This window comes from Haliotis rubra, unplaced genomic scaffold (assembly GCF_003918875.1).
Source record: "Haliotis rubra isolate DU_JTF1 unplaced genomic scaffold, ASM391887v1 Scf355, whole genome shotgun sequence".
NCBI classification, from domain to species: Eukaryota; Metazoa; Mollusca; class Gastropoda; order Lepetellida; family Haliotidae; genus Haliotis; species Haliotis rubra.
Genome location: NW_025767030.1, coordinates 949,342 through 960,688, shown reverse-complemented (window position 1 = coordinate 960,688; position 11,347 = coordinate 949,342). Strand labels below are relative to the sequence as shown.

Here is an 11,347-nt window from a genome sequence, read left to right as displayed (position 1 = left end):
TTGCCCGCCGAGGGGCGAAATTGGTGGGGTGGGTAGATGTAGACGAAATTGACTATTTTGCCGGCTATGACTAGTGGGCGAAAGCACAGCAAGTAGAGTTCGAGAAACTGACGAGGGATCTGGTAGCGCTCGTAGAAGGTGTGTCCGGATTGCTCCAGAATTTGTTTCTCTCGGTCGGAAATCAACACAGGGCGACACTTCTGCAGCAGGGCCTCGAAGTCTTCGGATATGCCGGGAGTACTCGGCGTCTGTGGCTTGGGGTCTATACCACCTCGGATTCGCGTGTATTGGGCTTGTGATATGTGGTACTTCCTCTTCGCTTCCGGAAGGGACAAACGACCAGATCGGATCTCGGCATAGGTTTCGCGCGATAGCTTGGTTCCTGGCATGTTTCTATACCCATGCACCCGCTTAGCTCTAATTGGGAGTGCACTTGCGTTGGGAGAGACGAAAGTGGTCTTGTCGAAGTTTTTGGGCAAACACTCATTTTTACTAAGCTGGTAGCAGAATTAGCCCGTATGGAAGCTTCTAAGCAAGGTGTACCTATACGTCTTTTTCTCCCCACTCCCTATACTACTACTGTGGTACACTAACGATGTAAACACGCATTGTAGGTCTTCTGTTTGCCGCCTGCAAGGTTCTGTGGTGAACTACACGGCGTGTTACTGGCATCAGAAATATCCGTTTTTGTTAGGAACAGACACAAAGCTTAGAGTATCGCTGGTAGGCTAAAACTGAAATATCTCACTAGAATAGTCTTAAAATGTCTGAGAATGAGCATCATGACAGTAGATGTCTTCTTAATCCAATAAAGCTGGCATATGGCCCCACTTGTTCTTGCTAAATCAGTCCCTTGTTTTATAAAACCATACGTAAATGTATGTAGGGGTGTGTATCAAACGTCAATAAAATGTTCCTTTAGCCTACCAAATATTGATGCTCAGCAGTCGCTGACTAAGATATGGAAGCAAGTCATGTTCCAACATTGCAGCAACGCTGTAGTTCTATTTTGTTGATATAAAACGCATTAATAAACACTTCTGAAAAGAAAATTGTGCTTCACATATAATGGTGTAAGTTTACGCTCTTGAACAGATAACATAATAGTTGGTCAATCGTCTAATCAATTCAACACAATCGAAACTGGGTGTGACCACCATTTGGGTGAGTGAGTGAGTTTAGTTTTACGCCAAACTCTGCAATATTCCAGCTCTATGGCGGCGGTCTGTAACTGATCAAGTCTGGACCAGACAACAGCATGAGCATCGATCTACTCAACTGGGATACGATGACATACGTCAACCAAGTCAGCCGGCCTGACCACCTGATCCCGTTAGTTGCCTCCTACGACAAGCATGGGTACAGCTGTAAAAGCCACCAGTTTTACACTAAATCACTTGTTCAGATTCGTTTTGTGATCCCTTGTTGGTATGTATAGTATGGAGACTGATCTTACGTATCACTGATAGGGAAAATATACTGAGAGCAACAAATAAAGGATCACGGGAAAATGCAAGCGTTCCTTTAAAATTGTCCAGTTTTCATCGACACAGCTATTCAGAGCTGGTGATGAAAACAGTAAAATATTAAAGGAACGCTTGAATTTTCCTGTGATCCTTTATTTGTTTCCCTCAGTACATGTGGATCAGTGCTGAACAGGGCTTGTAAATTTCATGTTTGATGATATCCAACTGTGATCTGTACATACAAATGTAGGCGCATGATATAATGGGCCAATCCATGCACAGGGAATATCTGAAGAATAATGATAAACAGCGATGTAGCATGCTGTGCAGTGCAAGTATTTATGGTTCTGGAAAACCAGAATATTGCACCTTGGTCTGCAGCTCCCTGAGCTTAATTCCGGCTGTGGCATGGTAGTGTTGAATTATTGCATGTATTAGGACAGTTCCTTTTGTTGCACAAAGAACATGGCAGAAAATATAACATAACACTCAATAACCATTATATATTTACTGGAAATATTTAACAAAACATATATTTTAATGTAAGCACGTATGTTACATATGTTTCTCACACATGTGAATTAACTTTATTCAACGCAGTCGAATTCTATCTGTTCTGTTCAAGCAATCTGTGTTTCTATATTTGGCCATGATTGGCACTGTTTTTGAAACCATAAAGCAACATTTCCACAAAATGGAATTCCATAAGAGCCTCGAACATTATTCGAAAAGACAAATAGGCACAAACGAAAATTTCACATAGCCACAAATTTCTTTAATCAAATTTCTTTTGAAATCACTTAACGTAGACAGCTGCTGTGAAAACCATTTCCCACCTTTATGATACAAGCACATTGCACTACTGTGTACATGTACATGTAATTACCGAATACTATCACCTGCCTTACCTTGCATACATTCGCCTTCAACCACACACAACATGCAATACATTAATACAGCAAAACACAGCTTCACTGATAAAGAAGATTGCAGGGCACAATACCATCTTAGGTCTGATCAATTGCACATTAACACGAGCATGATGGACACATCATACAGTTGGTCTCTACTGAATTCACACTGTTTGAGTAAACTCAGAGATTTTGTGCCATGATTAATGTTTTCAGTGTAAAATAACCCTGACAAAACCTTATGTTTAAACGAAACTGACTTCACAAGTGGTTTCATGTGCCCATCATGTTCTGTCCAGCACACAGATCTGTCACAGGTCATATCACACATACAATCTGTTTTCAACAAACTGGCGGTATTCGGTTGGTCTTCATGCAGGCAAGCATGACTTAATGCTGAGATCTGGTGAAGCTGCTAGCGATGTTACGGTGATGACTTGTCAACTCAGCTGCTTGAGATGAAAACCTACTGTTGATTTCACATTCCAAAAACAAATCCTGAGGATACGAGCAGGGAGAGGGCCATTACAAAGTAGCCAGACTGGTACAGATTTTTCAGGGCAAAACCATATCCAGCATCCCATGCCTGCAAAACACAATATTGATTCTGTGAATGAATGTTGTTTTAGACTGCATGTTGGTATGGAATGCACAGCAGACAGATCAGTGGCTGACAGCAACAGAACAAAATCGATAACACAGTCATCACATGCAAGTTAAAACCAAATACACTATCTTTTATCCAGCATACTCAAACCAGTCAGGCTGTATGTGTTACACAGGGGTTAATGTAAGTCAAACTGTATGTGTTATACAGGGGAGTGAGTGAGTGAGTTTAGTTTTACACCTCACTCAGCAATATTCCAGCTGTATGGTGGCGATCTGTAAATAATTGAGTCTGGACCAGACAATCCAGTGATCAACAGCATGAGCATCGATCTGCGCAATTGGGAACCGATGACATGTGTCAACCAAGCCAGCGAGCCTGACCACCTGATCCCATTAGTTGCCTCTTACGACAAACATGGGTTACTGAAGGTTCATTCTAATCCGGATCTTCACGGGTGTTATACAGGGGCTAATGTAAGTCAGGCTGTATGTGTTATACAGGGGCTAATGTAAGTCAAGCTTTATGTGTTATACAGGGGCTAATGCAAGTCAAACTGTATGTTATACTGGGGCTGATGTAAGTCAAGCTGTATGTGTTATACAGGGGCTAATGTAAGTCAGGCTGTATGTGTTATACAGGGGCTAATGTAAGTCAAACTGTATGTGTTATACAGGGGCTAATGTAAGTCAGGCTGTATGTGTTATACAGGGGCTAATGTAAGTCAAGCTTTATGTGTTATACAGGGGCTAATGCAAGTCAAACTGTATGTGTTATACAGGGGCTAACACAAGTCAAGCTGTATGTGTTATACTGGGGCTAATGTAAGTCAGGCTGTATGTGTTATACAGGGGCTAACACAAGTCAAGCTGTATGTGTTATACAGGGGCTAACACAAGTCAAACTGTATGTGTTATACAGGGGCTAACACAAGTCAAGCTGTATGTGTTATACAAGGGCTAACACAAGTCAAACTGTATGTGTTATACAGGGGCTAACACAAGTCAAACTGTATGTGTTATACATGTCTAAAGATCCATTTATTCTACTACAAACTGATGCTGACAAAAATACATATAATTATAATTACTTGAATTCAAGCCTCATATGACTCACCAAATGCCTGATTCCATTAAGGAAGTGGTATGTGACAGGCAGAGCTAGTGTGTACTTCATCCCAGTGATGATAGCCGGGCCCAGGGACAAGTCCTTGATCATCTGTAGATAGTAGGGGTAGCCCTCTGGGAGACACAACAGCAGGACAGAGACCCCCGACACAACTGTAACACAACACAGTGAGGTCAGACAGACAGAGAGTAGGGATAGCCCTCTGGGAGACATAACAGCAGGACAGATACCCCCGACACAACTGTAACACAACACAGTGAGGTCAGACAGACACAGACAGACAGTAAGGGTAGCCCCCTGGGAGACACAACAGCAGGATAGAGACCCCCGACACAACTGTAACACAACACAGTGAGGTCAGACAGACACAGACAGACAGTAAGGGTAGCCCCCTGGGAGACACAACAGCAGGATAGAGACCCCCGACACAACTGTAACACAACACAGTGAGGTCAGACAGACAGAGAGTAGGGGTAGCCCTCTGGGAGACACAACAGCAGGACAGAGACCCCCGACACAACTGTAACACAACACAGTGAGGACAGACAGACAGACAGACAGACAGACAGACACACACACACACACACACACACACACACACACACACAGACAGACAGACAAGGAGCTGGGTTTGCTCCCTGGGGGACACAACAGGATAGTTGTTTCACGTTTTCAATAGGTAAGACAGTTGTAGAAATCTTCTGACAATTCTACTTTCCCAAATCATGCTACACAAAAGTAGGACAGAAATGATACTTTCCCTTTTAAGTTGGTCTGGACCCATCTACGGACATCCCACACTGGTTACTGGATGAGCTTAGTATACTCACCTACTGACATGCCCACACTGGTTACTCGATGAGTCTGGTACACTCACCTACTGACATGCCCACACTGGTTACTTCGATGAGTCTGGTACACTCACCTACTGACATGCCCACACTGGTTACTCGATGAGTCTGGTATACTCACCTACTGACATGCCCACACCGGTTACTCGATGAATCTGGTATACTCACTTACTGACATGCCCAAACTGGTTACTGGATGAATCTGGTACACTCACCTACTGACATGCCCACACTGGTTACTCGATGAGTCTGGTACACTCACCTACTGACATGCCCACACTGGTTACTCGATGAGTCTGGTACACTCACCTACTGACATGCCCACACTGGTTACTCGATGAGTCTGGTACACTCACCTACTGACATGCCCACACCCGGTTACTCGATGAGTCTGGTACACTCACCTACTGACATGCCCACACCTAGTCTGGTTGCCCTCACCGGGTAATACTGGATGAATCTGGTACACTCACCTACTGACATGCCCACACTGGTTACTCGATGAGTCTGGTACACTCACCTACTGACATGCCCTCACACTGGTTACCGGATGAGTCTGGTACACTCACCTACTGACATGCCCACACTGGTTACTCGATGAGTCTGGTACACTCACCTACTGACATGCCCACACTGGTTACTCGATGAGTCTGGTACACTCACCTACTGACATGCCCACACTGGTTACTCGATGAGTCTGGTACACTCACCTACTGACATGCCCACACTGGTTACTCGATGAGTCTGGTACACTCACCTACTGACATGCCCACACTGGTTACTGGATGAGTCTGGTACACTCACCTACTGACATGCCCACACTGGTTACTCGATGAGTCTGGTACACTCACCTACTGACATGCCCACACTGGTTACTGGATGAGTCTGGTATACTCACCTACTGACATGCCCACACTGGTTACTGGATGAGTCTGGTACACTCACCTACTGACATGCCCACACTGGTTACTCGATGAATCTGGTACACTCACCTACTGACATGCCCACACTGGTTACTCGATGAGTCTGGTATACTCACCTACTGACATGCCCACACTGGTTACTCGATGAATCTGGTACACTCACCTACTGACATGCCCACACTGGTTACTGGATGAATCTGGTATACTCACTTACTGACATGCCCACACTGGTTACTCGATGAATCTGGTACACTCACCTACTGACATGCCCACACTGGTTACTCGATGAATCTGGTATACTCACCTACTGACATGCCCACACTGACTGGTTACTCGATGAATGACATGCCCACTCACTGGTTACTGGATGAATCTGGTACACTCACCTACTGACATGCCCTCACTGGTTACTTCGATGAATCTGGTACACTCACCTACTGACATGCCCACACTGGTTACTCGATGAGTCTGGTACACTCACCTACTGACATGCCCACACTGGTTACTCGATGAATCTGGTACACTCACCTACTGACATGCCCACACCGGTTACTCGATGAATCTGGTACACTCACCTACTGACATGCCCACACCCGTTACTCGATGAGTCTGGTACACTCACCTACTGACATGCCCACACCGGTTACTCGATGAGTCTGGTACACTCACCTACTGACATGCCCACACCGGTTACTCGGTGAGCCTGGTACACTCACCTACTGACATGCCCACACCGGTTACTCGATGAGTCTGGTACACTCACCTACTGGTACACTCACCTACTGACATGCCCTCACCGGTTACTCGATGAATCTGGTACACTCACCTACTGACATGCCCCTCACCGGTTACTCGATGAGCCTGGTACACTCACCTACTGACATGCCCACACAGGTTACATGCCCCACCGGTTCGGTGAGCCTGGTACACTCACCTACTGACATGCCCACACAGGTTACTCGGTGAGCCTGGTACACTCACCTACTGACATGCCCACACCGGTTACTCGATGAGTCTGGTACACTCACCTACTGACATGCCCACACCGGTTACTCGATGAGTCAGAGACATAGACATGGCGAGATGAGGCCTGCCAGATAAAAAAGCATTCCTTTATTTGGGATAAATGCTGTAGTCTGCAATATCTGAGCCATATCCACAAGAGTATAAATTGTTGATTAGTTGGCAATATTCCTTGTAATGACCAGCTGTCAACACTTGAAGATGGATCACAGTGAAAATCAAAGTTAGTAGGTTGATTTACTGTGATTATATCCCAGGGTAATGTAATCAGTAAATCTAGGCAATACCATCATGACACATGAACGAATCCTTTGCAGCCATGAAGTCTAAGATTTGGAAACTATACAATTGTAAGGAAACACAAGTGGTCAAATAAAACCTGTTATATTTGGGATTACACTTTCTCAGTAAAGTACAGATTCTAGTACAATTTTGGGGTTTGAGTCCCATCCAGTATCCGAACTCTCAATCTCAGAGTAAAACACCTAATCATCAGCACACTAAGTCAGCAATCTAACCCACTCAGCCACAGTGGCTTCAACATAAATTAAAGTCTGACAGAATCTGTTCTAACTGTTTCATTTTGGGGAATAAATAATTTATTGGCAGGTTACTGTACATGATAATAATGGATCAGTTTTATTCCATTGCAATATACATTTTTATAGCATAGTCATCACCAGTTGTAGGTGACACATAAAAGTAGTAAATGTGCCTGTCATCAGTCATTGTGTACGATTTTGTCAACAGTAAATAATTTTAACAACAGTAATACTTTTTATGTATACTGAACACTTGCCTATACGAAGAAAGGAAAGGTGAGAGTGGGCGATTCAGCTGCCTGTTTTTGTCCCAGTACTTCCTCATTTCCTCATAGGCTGTACTTGAGGACATTGGAATTCTGAAAAACCACAGAGTTAAAGAATTGAAAACAAGCTGGAATAATGGAGATAATCTATGATTCTCTGCATCAAACATGTCACATTGTCATTACTTCATCGTTTCTTCATCACCCATGGAAAAAATCAATGCAATGGGTTGACATGAACTTTGTACAACTCATGGAAGTGTGATGGACCCTACTCCATGCAGGGAATTTGTGTAAATCCTACCATTTCCTAACACTGAAACAGAGTGTAGAGCAGATACCACAATGCTATGGTGATGTTGCACACAATACCAAATGAGAAAATTACTGTTTGCAGATTGTAGTCTGTGCACTGACAGTGGTCTGAGTACTCTTGTGTCCCTCTTGCTAGAACCAGAATGTCACTTGATTAGGTGGTATAAAAATAGAGACAACTCTACAAAGCTATGACTTGTAAGAAGAGGATCTAAGAATGTAATCTAAATAGGCCCTTGAAGTACTGATGGTGGACGTGTTAGAAAAGCAATACGAAGAATGGCGTTACCATGATTATGAAATATGTTAGCTTTAGCCAATCATCCACAGTCTATAATACACTGGTAACACTAAAACCTTCTGAAATGATGTCAAGCTGCATGCAGCTTGAAAACATTCTATTATTTTGTTATTTATAGTGTAACTAAGAGCCATACAAACTAAAGTATAGTGTACTTGGAGTGTAGTATGTGTATACAAACAAACAAGTTGTTGACATTTGCCCAGGGTCAGTATGTTGAAATACTTACTTATTGACAAAGACTGCATGCTGCCTCAGCAGACACTGCCTGCCCACAGATCTGCAACACAACATATATCACTGGTGTAGCAATGGGAACAAGTCTCCACAACCTGTGTCTGGAGCTGGGCAGCCTTTACCCAGCCTGTACCTTTTATCAAACTCTAGATTAGTCTAATACAAACACCCACTTGTACTAACACTGAATGTGGTTTATCAAAAATATTTAAATGTGTGAAAATGACATTATGAAAACATTGATAATACAATTCCTAAAATGCATGCTGTAAACAAAACAATGGAGAATTAAACCATCATGCATATCTCTGTATGCGTGATTGAGTGTGTGACAATAATTTCCCGTAATTTGTAAGCACAACTGTTTGAACAAAATGGGTGACACACACGCACACAAACACGCACGCTAGCACACACACATACACTCTGAATGGTCCCACAGATAAGTTAGAGGCACGGTAGAAAACATGGCTAATTTTCGGGGGTTTTACAATCAGTTCATCATGGAATAATTTGCATCAATTAGATGAGGTGATTTTCCTTTACTATGTGTACTTTTGCCAACAGAAAAGTATTGACATTAAACCATTGATGTGAATTCTGTTCAGAAAAAAAAAAGTCATTAGGAAGTTGAACGTGTAGTGTTGCAAACCAGATAACACCATGTTTTGAGTAAAAGATTAGAAATATGGCCAGTTAGTTTTTCTGCACATCAGCTCTTTCCATTTAATTCTTAACTACAGTAGTTGGCCAAAAGTGAGACATGTGGCAGATTCAACTTTGTATTGTATATAGTTGTAAATATAATAAACATGTGAATCTTTTAAAGTTGTGTGTCATTATGATGAGATATACAATCTCATTAAATAACCTAAGTCTAATCATTTTTATCAATAATTTTATATTCAACATTTTATATCACACCCTTAGCCTTTCTAACTTCTAAACATCAATCTAATCTTAAATGTAATCTATTTCAGCAATACTCATTTGCACTGCATGCTTTTCTCCCTGCAATCCCTTCTAAAGCATGTCCCTTGCTCAGACTAGTGTGTAAGTTCTATTGTTCTCTGTTCAGCCAAGCGTATAAGGTATTAGGTATTTAAAGGTTAATTTCATCTAGTCTCTTGGTCAGTATCTTATGTGGTTGTCATCGGGCATGTTGCGGTTTAGTCTCTAGGATCGAGATCATGGTGATCTGGACTGTGTTTTTCCCATGTATATAAGATAACGTAAACACCAGCAGTATCACCTATGCATTGAATGCAGGAGCTCAGGTCGTACCAACCTGGCTAAAGCTTTTGTTTATTACATTCGTTGTAATAAAAGTCCATCTGCCTCACACCCCAGTGGCTTTGTGGTTCTTGTCACTACAATAACTACATCCTGACGCTGCTACAGATATAATTATTGAAATTTCCATAGACTGACATGTTAATTAACTGTTGCAAGAATAATTTTCAGAAATTGAGTAGAAGTCATTTTATTTTTATATTTTGCAAACAACTTGGAAATCATCTTCAGCTACATAATTTTATTTCATCTTTCCGTTGATTAGTTATCGAATGACACCTGATTAAGCACCATATATAAGTACAACTCTTAATCTATCCCATAGCCAGCCATGTTAAACCTGATTGGTATGTCTAATATATATGTTGTTTGAATAGTTGCAGTTTTCGTAATAATCTTCAGAAAATTCAATGGTAATTACATGTATGCAGCTGAGATCATTTCCCAGCTGGTAGATAAGTATTGAAAGCAATTCGACTGAAACTAAATTAATGAAAATTATTCTTGCAAGACTTAATTAACAGGCAAGTCTATGGGAATTTCACTAATGATGACTCACTGGAAAGACTTCCGCCCATATCCCCCCTTAAATTTATTTCTAGTCAAATAATATCACCTGAATATGTATCCCTCATCTGATAAGGATGAGTTGTAACATGTTTCTTTAAGTGTATTCACTTATGGCCAACTACTGTAGATTATTTACTGCATCAACTCGGGACGAGTTTGGGCTATTGGAATTATGAAAACGCCAATCAAGGTCACAAAGGTGAAGGTCAATCGATAACAAGTCTACCGCTCTCATCAAACTTTTTCCTTAATTACACAATACATTATGTGTGTTAACAACTTATATTGTGACAAGCAAATGTGCAAAAGGAAGAAGGTTCATAATAAACAGGAATGAGATAAAACGTAAAAACAGCAGCGTCCTTCAATTGTCGCCTTGCATAACCAACACTTCAGCTACTCGTGGACAGTTATCAGTTAAAGTCAGTGAGAGGTGCTTCAATTTAGAAGTTTGCTCGTGCACTACGCTACTTATTTTAATTCATGGACAAATGGGGAAAGATAATAAGAAATAACCACTGACAATATTTCAACTACCTCAAAAGCATCGCCATCTTGTCTGCCGGAGCAAGTCAATAAACTGCAAAGGAAACTGAAATGAACACGAAATTAGCGTGATTTACTTCATATCGATGAAACTCATCCAAAACGTCGACTTTACATAAACTGTATAGATGGTAAGGTAACATTTAGTGGTGATTATTACCAGTTTATTTCCAAAGTTAATAGCATGTAAACAAAATTTTATCGGTTTCGGAAATGTAGAACAATGTTGAATTTAACATATACCGAAACGACAACATTTTGTAAATTGTATTTGTCGACGAGTAGTTACATGTTGTATCCAGAACACAGAAACTTCAGCCGTCAAACATTTTTAATTTATCGTATCGGGAATTTTCCTTGGCAACAGT

General features: G+C 41.6%; 1 protein-coding gene across 1 annotated transcript; it reads right to left on the bottom strand.

Moving 5' to 3' along the window:
- Positions 1 to 1,959: 1,959 nt before the first annotated feature.
- On the bottom strand, positions 1,960 to 11,040 carry LOC124285215 (succinate dehydrogenase cytochrome b560 subunit, mitochondrial-like). The gene is made up of 6 exons (XM_046721406.1): positions 10,971 to 11,040; positions 8,563 to 8,613; positions 7,709 to 7,810; positions 6,915 to 6,976; positions 4,101 to 4,264; positions 1,960 to 2,963 (listed from the first exon to the last, which is right to left on the bottom strand). The coding sequence occupies exons 1-6, from the start codon at positions 10,985 to 10,987 to the stop codon at positions 2,856 to 2,858; spliced, it is 504 nt and encodes a 167-aa protein (XP_046577362.1). The 5' UTR covers positions 10,988 to 11,040; the 3' UTR covers positions 1,960 to 2,855.
- Between the last annotated feature and the right edge of the window lie 307 nt (positions 11,041 to 11,347).

Bases quoted from the DNA above. Each gene is read 5' to 3' on its own strand.
- LOC124285215 (XM_046721406.1), bottom strand. The intron at 7,811-8,562 runs GTAAGTATTTCA...GTGGTTTTTCAG, and splicing joins CATGCAGTCTTTGTCAATAA to AATTCCAATGTCCTCAAGTA. The intron at 6,977-7,708 runs GCAAGTGTTCAG...TTTATCTGGCAG, and splicing joins CCTTTCCTTTCTTCGTATAG to GCCTCATCTCGCCATGTCTA.